General features: G+C 41.7%; 1 protein-coding gene across 9 annotated transcripts in view; it reads left to right on the forward strand.

The window, feature by feature from the left end:
* The window catches only part of LOC109914823 (acyl-CoA synthetase medium chain family member 3), a 41,388-nt gene extending 35,253 nt beyond the window's left edge, over positions 1–6,135 (forward strand). For 4 of the 9 annotated variants that reach the window (XM_020514434.2, XM_048609589.1, XM_048609587.1 and 1 more), the window contains 4 exons: positions 272–399; positions 3,001–3,100; positions 3,476–3,595; positions 5,899–6,135. In XM_020514434.2, the coding sequence (XP_020370023.1) occupies positions 272–399; positions 3,001–3,100; positions 3,476–3,595; positions 5,899–5,994 (444 nt within the window). In that variant the 3' untranslated portion in view covers positions 5,995–6,135. Of the gene's footprint in view, positions 1–271; positions 400–3,000; positions 3,101–3,475; positions 3,596–5,898 lie in introns of those variants that run through there. The other 5 variants (XM_048609588.1, XR_007264391.1, XR_007264390.1 and 2 more) reach the window with 5 other exon arrangements.
* The last annotated feature ends 7,573 nt before the right edge of the window (positions 6,136–13,708 follow it).

Here is a 13,708-nt window from a genome sequence, read left to right on the forward strand (position 1 = left end):
AAACGTCAACTTTCCTGCTCCTCTGATGCTGCCTAGCCTGCTGTGCTCCTCCAGCTCCACACTGTGTTATCTCAGATTAGGTCTTCTGTATTTCAAATGATTTTCTAGTACCTATTTAGTCCCCTATTTATATATTTTTCCCTAAAAGTTTCAGATATTCCATATAGAAAATTGGGCTTATTAAAGGTATTTTTAATCACAAAGTTAGCTAGTTTTAAATTATTATTAAATTACTTTTGAACTTTGAGCTGCTCTCTTTATATGTTGCCAGGATGATCCACAACGAACTGCTGCAGTCCTACGAAATGACTATTTTCTGACTGGAGACCGTGGTCAAATGGATGAGGATGGATACTTCTGGTTTGTTGGAAGATCAGATGATGTAATTTTATCAGCTGGGTATAGTGATCTAATTATCCACGTCTAATTTATTCAATGTTTCAAATAGAAGCTTAGCACATATTGTATTTTACATTGCAGAGATAATCTTATTAATTTGCTAAATATTACAGATTACAATTTTTTTTTTAAATTTTGACTTGAAAATCAAGCAGTTGAATTCCAGCAAAAATTAACTACAGCGATCTAGTACTTCTTTGCGAAATGAGTTTGTGTTTGAGGTGATTGGTTCACAAGGCTGGAGGTTTTATAAATTGAAAGTGACACAAGCACTGATCTTCTAAAGAGCTAATAAAACACATTAATAAAAAAAGTTTTAATATATAATTGTGATGAGGAGAGAAAATAATAAATACCCAGCAGTAACATATGTGGTTAAATATGTTGAGAACTCAGTAAGTAATTGTGGAATGACTTTCCAAATACGTGTACAATCAGTTCTTCTATAAGGCGATTGTTGCATTTTAAAGAAAACCACGCTATGAAAATAATGGGGCATTTAGGAAAAGTGGGGTTAGGGGCAGACCACCAAAAAATATAATTCAAAATCACTCAAAAATTACTCAAAAGCCTAACACAAAAGATAGCACAGTTTGAATAAATGGTTAATTCATATCTAATAATGAAATAAAAGTAAATTTAACACTTTACCTTGAAAAAATGTCAAGATGACTTGATGGGGGAGGAGGTTTTAAAGTTACTCTGTGGCTAATGCAGCGGCTGAGGGTCATCATCATCATCACCTTCAGGTGCAGTTGTGCTTGCAGGGTTAGGGCGAAAAATAGTTATGATGTAATACAGCATGGAAACAGGCCCTTTGGCTCAAACTGGTCCATGCTGACCATGGTGCTCACTCAGCTAGTTCCAATTGCCCGCATTTGGTCCATATCCCTCTAAACCCTTCCCATCCGTGTACCTATCCAAATGTTTTTTGAATGAGGCAATTGTACCTGCCCCAACCACTTTCTCTGGCAGCCCATTCCATAGACGCACCACTCTCTGCATGAAGAAGTTGCCCCTCAGGTCCTTCTTAAATCTTATCCTCTCACTCTATAGTCATTCCCCTTTCACTTTAATCCAGAAGTGGATGGCTGTCGTTCATTATCTTCTGACTGTTTCTTGAGTGTTCACTTAAAAAAGACATCCAGTTCTTGCTGCTTTGCCTCTTCTTTCATAAAGAAGCTGTTCATAGGATGTCAAATAAGATCTTCTTCCACGAACTGCTAGCCTGTTCCATTCTGCAGCAAGTTGTTGTAGATCAACTGTAAAGAGGTCTTCACAGTGGGAATCAAGCAGCTCTTTAACATCCTCACTGTTCACTTCTTCAAATCCAACTTGCTTTGCAAGATCAACACAACATTCTTTGATTCTTGGGAGTTCCTCTGACGAACGAAATCATGAAAAAAAATGGCAGAAGTGTCCGCCAAACTGCATGCAAGCGGTCCTTACTGACATCATCCCAGGCCTCCATGATAATGTCAATTGCATTCTTGACGTTAAAGCTCTTCCAAAATTGAAGAGCACTGTCCTTATCCCTCTTAAATGTGCGCTTTAAATAATAAGCTTTAAAAGCTGCTATTGCACCCTGGCCCATAGATTGAAGAAGAGAGATTGTGTTTGGGGGTAGAAATAGCACTTTGATGTCTTCAGAAAGCTCACCAATGGTGGGAGGATAGCTTGGCACATTATCCAGGATGAAGATTGCATGTATTCAGGACAAAGCCCCCGAAATGATCATGTGATGCTGGTGCAGAGACTCTTTCAGCATTAATATTGCACATGCTCAGGACAAAGCCCGCAAATGATCATGTGATGTCGATGTGTACTCCTCCAAGCACTGATGGAAACGTGTTACAGCCAACACAATTTCGCATTTTAGAAATAGCGTTCCCTCATTTGTCAGTTGGGTTATAGCCAATTCGCGTTGCTGGAACACGCGTTATTAGCAGAACTGACTGTATTGGAGTAACAGAAGCTAGATGTGTTTCCACCAGTCAGCAGTTTCTCCTCCTGCTAGCTGCGGGCATAATTGAGTACGAATGGGATCCCCAAAAGATATGCAGCCATTGTGGCCCTCAATATCAATAAACTCTGAGCAAATTGGATCCACAAGTTCTAGGCCAATATAAGGTGCCAGCGTTAGCAACTAATTTGCTAGACTTGGGAACTAATTTGCGATTGCATTTTGACTCATTTAGTTACTGGAATGGATCATCCACTCAATCCTGTCCTTCATGTCGACCAACAGCAAGTTAAAAGTTAGCACTGGCAAAGAACTACTTTAAAAATATATTCATGACATGGGTTATGCTGGCTAGGGCAGCGTTGAGTACCCTCCTTAATAGCCCAGAGGACAGTTAAGAGTCACCCACGTTGTGAGTCTGGAGTCATATGCAAAACCGAACAAGTTAAGAATGGCTGATTTCCTCCTCTGAAGGACTTTAGTGAACAATCGACAATATTTACATGAAATTCAGAAGTCTGGCAGCATCCATGGGGAGAAAGCAGTTAACATTTTAAGTCCAGTGACTAGATAAAAACACTTTATTGTAAGTTACTAGTCCAAGTAATGTGACTCCTTTTATATTAAAAATGTTATAGGTATCGTGTTGGACCATTTGAAGTAGAAAACGCGCTGATAGAGCATCCAGCTGTTGCCGAATCTGCTGTGGTTAGCAGCCCGGATCCTATCAGAGGAGAGGTATGCTTGGAAAATAACTCCGATTTAATTATGCAATTCTATTTGTTACCTGATTTTCTTTTTGAGACTAGACAGGAGACATCATTAGCAGGATTTAACTCCCTAGCAAGATCACATTGAAGCTAGGCAAGATTTTACATAGGAATAGAATTAATCCAGGTCTCCTTGATTTATTTTTAGGTCACATTTTGGGGAATATTTAGAACTGTAAATTTGACAGCCTGGCCTTCTCGCCCTTACAGAACTCAACAAATTTAAAATTTTTTTTTAAGAAATGCATGATTCATTGGCATAACAGATTATAGCAGTTCTTAGCTGGATGGTCAAACTTTGAATAATCTTATTTTTCTGATTTTAAAATGCTTTTCGTTTAAGGTTATAAAGGCATTTATCGTTCTAAGATCTTCTTATACATCTCAAGATCCTGATGAATTAATTAAAGAATTACAAGATCATGTTAAGAAAATCACAGCACCATATAAATACCCAAGGAAGGTCTGTATTTTATCTGACCTTGACCTTAACTCTGTCCTAGTTTTCTAGATTAAAATATTCGCTATTAATAACAGATTGTGTGTAATTCTTGCAAGACTGTGCCATAGTGATAATGTCGGTAAACTGGCAGCCTGTAAGAACTAGGAACAGGAGTAGCAATTCAGCTCCTCGCACATGCTACGCTATTTGATACGATCATGGCTGATCTCAACTTGGCCTCAACTCTACTTTCCAGTAACCATAACCCTTCAAACCATTGCTAATTAAAAATATGTCTGTTTCCTCCATAATTTATGCAATGTCCTAGCATCCACCACACTCTGGTGTAGTGAATTCCAGTGATTCACAGCCCTTTGAGAGAAGTAATATCTCCTCATCTCTGTTTTAAATCTGCTACCCCTTATTCTAAAACGATAACTTCTCATTCTAGATTACTCCCCTGAGGAAACTTCCTTTTTAACGTCTACTTTAGCAGCTTATGTACCTCAATTAGATCTCCTCTCATTCTTCTAAACTCCAGAGAGTGTAGGCCTAAACTGCTCTTCATAACACAAACCCTTTGTCCTTGGAATCAATTGAGTGAACCTCCTCTGAATTGCCTGCAATACAACTCCATGTCTTCCTGATGTAATGGTACCAAAATTATGCACAATACTCTATGTGTGGTGTCACTAATGCCTTGTACAGTTACAGTAACACTTCCCTACTATCTGGAGGCACAGGCTAATGCTCTGAGGACATAGGTTTAAATACCATCATGGTAGCTGGTGAAATTTAAATTCAATTAATAAGAAAAAATAGATTTGAAAGCTGGTTTTAATAACTATCATTCTTTGTCAAAAAGTCTCACTGAAGTCCTTAAGGAAGGAGATTTGCATTTCTTATCTGGTCATGCCTACATGTTATTCCAGATCTGCAGAAATGTAATTGACTCTTAACTGCCCTCTAAAATGGCCCGGCTAGGTATTCAGTTTAAGGGCAATTAGGGATTGGCAACAAATGTTAGCCTTACCAATGATGCCCTTATCCCACCTGGGTGGAAAGGCAAATGACAAGTTTTTTAATGGTGTGCATTTTTACTTAAGAAAACTGTTATGGTCTTGGTTTTGATCAAAAATCTTCAAATTTTTAAATTGAAAATCTGAGTTATTGCCAAAAAGAATGAAGCCATAAGATTCCATGGTTTAAAACAAAAGAATTTTTATGATACAAGAGCCAAACAAAGCAAATTGTAAATAATACCTTGGTTACCCACATATACCTTAAAATTCAGAATCAGCATAATTGAAATATGAATTAACTAGTGAGTTGTGGTTGATTGTAAGCTATAAATTACATATTAAATGGCAAATTCAACATATTAAAATGAATTAGCTTGGCAGTCCACTCAGCACGTGTCATTGTTTTCAACAACAATATTCTTCAAAAACCCGTATTGTTTACAAAGAATTTCTTTTGTCTTTTAGGATTTAGCCTGATTCCTAGCAGACAGCAGGGCATTAACAACCTGAGTTCCACAGACACAGTCTTCACCAAAAATAGCACACTTCTACAGAACCTCCTCAACACAGATAATAATAATCTGGATGGTGTAGATCAAATGTTATCAACAAGTAACAGAAACAGTTGAAACAACTGTATTCCACCTATTCTTAACTTGTATCTTCTTCAACCGGCCTGTGTTGTACTAATGGGATCATCTTCTGAGCTCTGGTGGTTTGTGTCCTTTTCATGTGGTTTAAGCCAATTTCAGTCCCCACAGAAGTTTTGGTTTCCAATGTTAGCTCCAGTTTTAGCCCTAGGAAACTGATAAAAAAATTTAAATTAACAATCAGTCCTGTTCTAGTATTATAATGAGAGGAACATTTTAAACGGATATGAACTACATAATGGGGATTATTTTAAAGTAGTTTCCCCTTTAGATTAGATTGTACATATTAAATCAACAATGGGCTAGTCAAGATCCTTAGTGCCAGATGAATACGTAGCACTTCGTACTGAAATTACATCACGCTTGAACATTGGCATATGGAAAGTCAGGAATCAGTGAATTTTTTCTTTTCTCCAGACATTGGTATTTTTCTCAGTGAAATCAATTTCTTTAAATACTAAACAGTTAAACATCAACTCTCATTTCTTTAAGCATTAGCTATTTAATGCAGCTGCTGCTTCTGACGTGCTCAACAGGTGCCTTCTTCAGCCTCTGACATATCCCTATTCTCAAATTTACAAAGTTATTGGTAAAGAGCTTTGGCCTTTGTGAATGCACACTATTCATGGATTTTGTTTTTGTTTCCCCACAGATAGAATTAGTGAAGGAACTGCCCAAGACTGTTAGTGGAAAAATCAAAAGAAATGCGTTACGAAAGAAAGAATGGGAAAAAAAACCTGAGACTTAAATCATTATTGTATAACATTTTCAAATGGAATCATTAATGAGCAAAACATGTTTATTGAACTAATGATTTGAAGAAAACATAAATGACATGTTATCTGATTAATTTGTTCAAGACAATAAAAAAGGTATATATTACAAAGTTGCAGTGTGTCCTCCTATCCACTATTTGTTAATGTTTAAGCCACTCCTTCCACACCATTTTTGTGCCTCACATGACATTGTATAGTTGCTACTTCAGTTTGAGAGATTTCCTATTTTGAAGAATAGCTCTATTTCTAGTAAACAAGCTTTAAGATGTTGTAGCCAACAATTAATGAGACAAACTATTTAAAAAATTTTAATTTAATGTAAAGTCAAAGAAGAACAACATTGAAATTTATTTTTAAATTAAATTTGAGTGATACCAAGTTCTGAATTAACTTGTGTGCTGTGTGTAGATTCTTATTCAGTGGGGGTCAAAGCAGAATTCCTTCCCCATTTATAAGTCATAGTTGATACTTTGGTTATCAGTTATTGACCACGTGATCTATACCTGTTGAGAGTTCAAATATAGGTGTGAATTATATTGTAAATGGCAGAACCCTTAGGCACACTAACATTCAGCTGGATCTGGGCGTGCAGGCCCACACTTCCCTGAAAGTGGCAACACAGGTAGCCAAGGTGATTAAGAAGGCATGTGGCATGTTTGCTTTCATCACCTGAAACGTGGAGTACAAGAGATGGCAAAACATGTGTCAGCAATATAAAACCCTTGTCAGGCCACGTTTGGAGTATTGTGTGTAATTTTGGTCACCACACTACCAGAAGGATGTGGAAGTTTTGGAGAGAGTACAGAGAAGGTTCACCAGGATGTTGCCTGGTCTCCAGGGCATTGACTATGAGGAAAGGTTAAAAAGACTAGGATTGTTTGCACTGGAAAGACGGCGGCTGAGAGGAGACCTGGTAGAGATCTGCAAAATAATGAGAGGCTTAGATAGGGTGGAGGCTTTTTCCCAGGGTTGAAGTTGCAATTACAAGGGGGCATAGGTTCAAGGTGAGAGGGGGAAAGTTTAAGGGAGATGTGTGAGTGAAGTTTTTCACACAGAGAGTGGTAGCAGCCTGGAATGCACTACCAGAAGAGGTGGTGGAAGCGGGCACATTGAAGACATTTAAGAGGCGCCCAGATGGGTACTTGAATAGGGAGGGAATAGAGGGATATGGATTGAAAAATAGTAGGGGTTGTTTTTAGATTAATTAGGGCCTGATGGTCGGCACAGACTTGGAGGGCCGAAGGGCCTGATACTGTGCTGTACTTTTTCATTTGTTCAAGAAGTTTTATCTTGTACCAGAAATATGACTGCGAAATATTATATTTTTAATTAGTATTAGTGATATGAGGAAGAAATTGTTTTCAGACAGCAAATGGTTAAGATTTGCCTTACTTGGATATGTTTGGAGGCAGGTTCAGTTAAAGTATTCAAAAGGGAATTAGACCGTTATCTATAAAGGAGCAACGTGCAGGACTGTGGAGAGAAGGGAATTAACACTCAGTGATTTGGTGTGGACATGATCTCCTGTACTGTAACAATGCTGAGAGCTGAATTTTATCAAAATCAGCTGAGTGTTGATTTTGGGGAGTTTCATGGAGTGTTTACCTCCATGAGTCCCAGCAGATTCTCCCACACAGTTATCATGAGCTCACCTCTGTGTGTATTCATCTTGTCACTATGGCACCACTCTTGCACTAACTTCTGAACACCAATGGAAGAAGTACATGCTATTGCCAAGAAGATCTGGAATTGCTGCCATTGGTGCCATGCTTAAAATGCAGTTATGTACAAGTCGGTCACTGCAAGCCAGGAACTGTCATTCACATTTGCTATGTGAGAAGAATGGTACTGTGGATATGCTGACTTGCTTTTTATTTGGCATTGCTTTGCTGATAAGGATCTGTAGGTCCTGGTGGATGGGGTGGTGGAGAAGAGGGACATTCTCTTTCCTCAGGACCACCAGAGGAGACCACAGAACCAGAACTTCCCAGCCCAATCTAGTTTCAACACTTGGATCAGTGTGGTCTCCACGGAAGGACACCCAGCAGTGCAGGCAAAAGGTTAATGACCTCAGTGTTCTGAAAGGGCAAGTGCCACCATGTTTTCTCTGCTTTCTCGCACTCATTTTAACTCTGCTACTGCACCCAAATTCCTAAATCTCATGGTCTACCACTCTTACAATTGCATGCAGCATTTTTCTTTAATCACTCTCACCCACACCAACCCTCAGACTACTAACCTGCATGCTATCTGCTCTTCCTGCTCCGGACAGGCACTACTTTTCACCCACCTCCACTAGCACAAACAGCTGTGTCAGCCACTTTCATCTCACTCAATCCCTCCTTTAGCCTCAATCCAGGAGAGAGTCAAGACAGGTGGTGGACTATCCAACTTTTGACATCTCACCCATTCTTAAGGAGACGATCTTTCTCTTAAGGGAGTGAACAATAATTACTAGTGGTGATTGCCAAGACCTCCAGCTATCAGCTCCATCCTTCCCACGGACCAATCACGATTCCCCCTTACCTGCATCCACTATCTCCATCTCACCTAACCTTTCCCCAGCCCCACCACCCTCCCTCTATTTATTTCTGGGCTCCCCACCCCCTCCCCAGTCCTGACAAAGAGTTTCAGCCCGAAACATTGACTTTCCTGCTCCTCGGATACTGCCTGACTTGCTGTGCTTTTCCAGCCTCACACCTACCTATAACATAAGTTTAAAGATTTTGAAACACAGCAGAATGTAATTCCATTGATGCGAATAGCAACCCTCCACAGTACTCAAATACCAGAGAGATTTCCCTTCTCTATCACAGCTTTATGGTTTAACCTAACTGGCCATTCAGTTCCCGATCTTGAAAATCTGATCACCTCTTCTTTGATTCTTCATACAGCTGGGTTTAAACTTTCTCAGTTTCACCATCTTCTGCAAAACTGAAACCAACACCAAGTTATGGGTGTAGAGCTAGATGAACACAGCATCAGAGGAACAGGAAGGCTGACATTTCGGGCCTAGACCCTTCATCAGAAAAGGGGGAGGGGAAGGGGGTTCTGAAATAAATAGGGAGAGAGGGGGAGGCGGATAGAAGATGGATAGAAGAGAAGATAGGTAGAGAGGAGACAGACCGGTCAAAGAGGCGGGGTAGGAGATGGGGGTGGGGCTCCTACCTACTAACCTCATCCCGCCCCCTTGACCTGTCCGTCCTCCTTGGACTGACCTATCTCCTCCCTACCTCCCCACCTACACTCACCTTTACTGATTCCATCCCCTCCACTCTCTGCTTTCTGCCAGACAGCCAATCTTCTATCCATGCTAGCACCTTGCCTCTAACACCATGGGCCCTAATCTTACTCAGCAGCCTCCTCTGTGGCACCTTGTCAAAGGCCTTCTGGAAGTAAATAACATCCATTGGCTCTCCTTGGTCTAACCTGCTTGTTACCTCCTCATAGAATTCCAACGGATATGTCAGGCATGACCTCCCCTTGATGAAGCCATGCTGACTTTGCCCTATTTTACCATGCACTTCCAAGTATTCAGAAATCTCATCCCTCACAATGGACTCCATAATCTTACCAACGACCAAGGTCAGGCTAATTGGCCTATAATTTCCTGTCTTTTGCCTTACTCCCTTCTTAAACTGGGGAGTTACATTAGTGATTTTCCAGTTCTCTGTGGCCCTCCCTGACTCCAGTGATTCCTGAAAGATCACCACTGATGCCTCCACTATCTCTTCAGCTATCTCTTTCAGAATTCTGGGGTGTAGTCCATCTGGTCCTGGTTATTTATCCACCTTCAGACCTTTCAGTTTTTCTGGCACCTCCCCCTGGTGATAGCCACTATACTCACCTCTGCCCCTTGACTCTCTTTAATTTTTGGGATATTACTCATGTCTTCCATCGTGAAGACTGACACAAAGTACTTATTCAGTTGTTCAGCCATTTCTTTTTTTCCCATTGCAACTTCTCCAGCGTCATTTTCCAGTGGCTGAATGTCTATTTTTGCCCTTTATATATCTAAAGAAACTCTTGCAATCTTCTTTTATATTATTGGCTACCCCCATATTAAATCTTCTCCCTGTTTTTTCATTGTCCTCTGTTGGTCTTTGCAGGCTTCCCAATCTTCTGGCTTCCCACTGCCTTTCACTGCATTATATGCTTTCTCTTTTGCTTTTATGCTGTCCCTGACTTCTATTGTCAGCCATGGTTGCCTCATCTTCCCTTTAGTATGCTTTTTTTCCCTAGGGGTGAATTTTTGCTGTGTCTCCCAAACTACTCCCAGAAACTCCTGCCATTGCTGTTTCACTGTCTTTTTGCGAGGCTCCTGTCACAGCCAGTTTTGGTCAGCTCCTCCCTCATGCCTCTGTAGTTACCTTTATTCAACATGTAATATTGTTGTATCTGGTTCCACCTTCTCCCTCTCAAATTGCAGAGTAAATTCTATCATATCATGGTCACTGCCTTCTTACAAACCGAAGGGGTGGCCATGGGCATCTGCATGGGCCTGAGCTATGCCTGCCTCTTTGTAGGATTCTTGGAACAGCCCCTCTTCAACAACTACACCAGCACCATCCCCCACCTCTTTCTCTGCTATATTGATGGCTGTATCAATAAACTTTAACATAAATAATATCAAAATATATATAAATTGGCGATAACGCAGTGTGGAGCTGGAGGAACACAGCAGGTCAGGCAGCATCAGAGGAGCAGGAAAGTTGATGTTTCGGGTCAGGACCCTTCTTCAGAAATGCAGGAGGGTACGGGAGCTCCGAAATAAATAGAGAGAGGAGGGGTGGGTCTGGGGAAGGTAGGTGGGTTGGTGATAGGTGAGTGCAGGTAGGCACTGGTGGGGGTTGGTCAGTGAGGTGGGAGGAGCAGATAGGTGGGAGAGAAGATGGACAGGCTGTGTCAGATCAAGGAGGCAGGGATGAGAAGGAGGGTTGGATATTGATGAGGCCGGGGGTGAGGAGATTTTGAAACTGGTAAAGTCCACATTTAGACCATCGGGCTGTAGGCTCCCAAGGCGGAACATGAGGTACTGCTCCTCCAGTTTGCGTGTGACATCATTGTGGCACTGGAGGAGGCCAAGAATGGACATGTTGCCAAGGGAGTGGGAGGGAGAGTTGAAATGATTCGTTACAGGAAGCTGTTGTCATTTTTCGCAAACAGAGCACAGGTGCCCTACAAAGAGGTCTCCGAGCCTCCGCTTGATCTCACCGATGTAGAGAAGGCCACATCAGGAGCAGGGGATGCAATAGACCACATTGACGGAGGTGCAGGTGAACCTCTGTTTGATGTGAAAGGTTTGTTTGGTGCCTTGGACAGAGGTGAAGTGGGTGGTGTAGGGGCAGGTGTAGCACTTCCTGCAGTTGTAGGGAAAGGTGCCGGGGGTGGTGGGGCTAGTGGAGAGTGTGGAGCCGACGAGGGAGTAGTGGAGAGAGCGATCCCTACGGAAGTCAGATAGGAGTGGGGAGGATTGCAGGTGGTGGAAGTGGCGGAGAATGATGCGTTGGATATGGAAGTTAGTGGGGGGATTGTGAGGACAAGGGGGGTTCTGTCTTTGTTTTTGTTGGGGGGCGGGGAGGTGAGGGCAGAGGTGCAGGAAACGCAAGAGATGTGGTCGAGAGCATTTTCGACCACCAAAGGGAGAAAGTTGTTGTCCTTGAAATAAGAGGACATCTGGGATGTTCAGGAGTGGAATGCCCCATCTTGAGGGCAGATGCGGCGGAGGCGGAGGAATTGGGAGAATTGCAAGAGGGTGGGTGAGAAGAGGTGTAGTCGAGGTAGCTGTGGGAGTCAGTGCACTTGAAATAGATGTCAGTATGTAAATTGGTCATGTTTGCAGCTGACGCAGAATTAGGTGGAAAGACCAATGGTGAGGATGATACAAAGAGCCTACAGAGGGATAAAGACAGATTAAGTGAATGAGCAAAAGCTTAACAGATGGAATATAATGTGTGGAATTGTGAGGTTATGCACTTTGGTAGGACAAATAGAGGAGCAGATAAATTTTATTTGAAGGAAGACTATTGTAAGCTTCAGAACAGAGGGATTTGCACGTCTTCATGTATAAATCATAAAAAGCGAGTATTCAAGTTCAGCGGGTGATAGGGAAAACAAATGGTTTGTTAGTCTTTATTTCAAAGGGAATGTAATATAAAAGTAGGGAGGTTTTACTAAAACTATTCAAAGCTCTAGTCAAGTCACAACTGGAATAATGAAAATAGTTTTGGGCCTCTTATTTAAGGAAAGATATATTGGCATTGGAGGCAGTCCAGAGAAGGTTCACTAGGCTGATACCTGGTATGGAGTGACTGTGTTATGGAAGTTGAACCTGTACTCATTGGAATTCATATGGAAGTTGAACCTGTACTCATTGGAATTTAGAAGAATGAGAGGAGACTTTATTGCAAAATACAAGGTTCTAAGGGGACTTGACAAGATTAATGCAGAGAGATTGTTTTTCCCTGTGGGAGGGTCTATGACCAGATTGAAACCAGGGTACAATGATCTGCAGTAACTCTTGCCCTCCCATGGTACTCTCTCTCCATCCCCTCCCAACCTAATATTGACCCCTCTGCATCCCTACATGATGTCTCCAATCACCATAACTAACTTCCACTGAATTCCCACCACACCACTGTCCCCAGATAACCCATGAACCCGATGGACTGATTATGGTCCATCTCCTGGATGACTTGAGAAAACATCCACAACTGGCGAGTGACCAGATTCCTGACTCACCTCTGTGCAGCTGTCCAACTAGTTTCCTGCTATTCCCCAATCTGGTTACACAGGACCTGGAGGATTGGCCATGACCCATTCCCTGGGCAATAGTGATATGGACCTTGAGAATCTGTTAGAACCAAGAGTCTGTATGACCACATGCAAGCCCTTGGACTGATATCAAGTGTACCCCTTGAGAGAAGCCAGTCCTCCCTGACTTTGACTGGGGGCTTACTCCCCTTAGACTTTGAGATGTGGCTATCTGGTGGCAGCACAAGCAGCGTACTTGTGGAATAAGTTGCTGGCACATGCTACAGGTGAGCTACATAGCACCATACAGGAATACACCTTCCCCCTTGGACAGATCATTGCTCACAACCATGACGAGCTGCCTGGCTTTGTGTCTACACTAAAAAAACAAGACAAGGCAGAAGTACTGTGAGCCTGTGAATTCTGAATGAGGTGGCAAAGGCAAAAAGGCACGACGGGAAATCTGTGAGCATCAAATAGGTACAAAGTAACTGAGCACTAAGAGAGAAGGCTAAGAGTGCTGAAGTGCACCCTGGTCCAACCCAAGAGGTGAGTGCTTTGCTCTGCACACAAAGTGCCCTGGCAGCATTACAATGCAGGATGTTGGTGCCCTCCAAAGTTTTCCTCAGTGTTGAAAATCTCATTCTTTTGACCTTGCCATTTTTTTCCCCAACTGAATTGTTACTGCCATGTCATTCAGGGCCTGGGAGAATTCTGCACTTGGGAAACACAGAAGGGAGAAAAAAAAGTAGTTCAAATGTGTGCTGAACGTAGTGATATCAAAGAAAAATTGAAATGGAACAAATGGAAAGAAGCAAGAGGCTAGAAACAGGCTATCAAAAGACAATCTGAAATTAATTCTTGGGAGATTGACATCTCTGGCATGGTTGGCAATTACTACCCAAGGAAGTGGTGGTTTCCCATCTTCATAAA

The sequence above is a fragment of the Rhincodon typus genome, chromosome 21 (assembly GCF_021869965.1).
Source record: "Rhincodon typus isolate 14 chromosome 21, sRhiTyp1.1, whole genome shotgun sequence".
Taxonomy (NCBI): Eukaryota; Metazoa; Chordata; class Chondrichthyes; order Orectolobiformes; family Rhincodontidae; genus Rhincodon; species Rhincodon typus.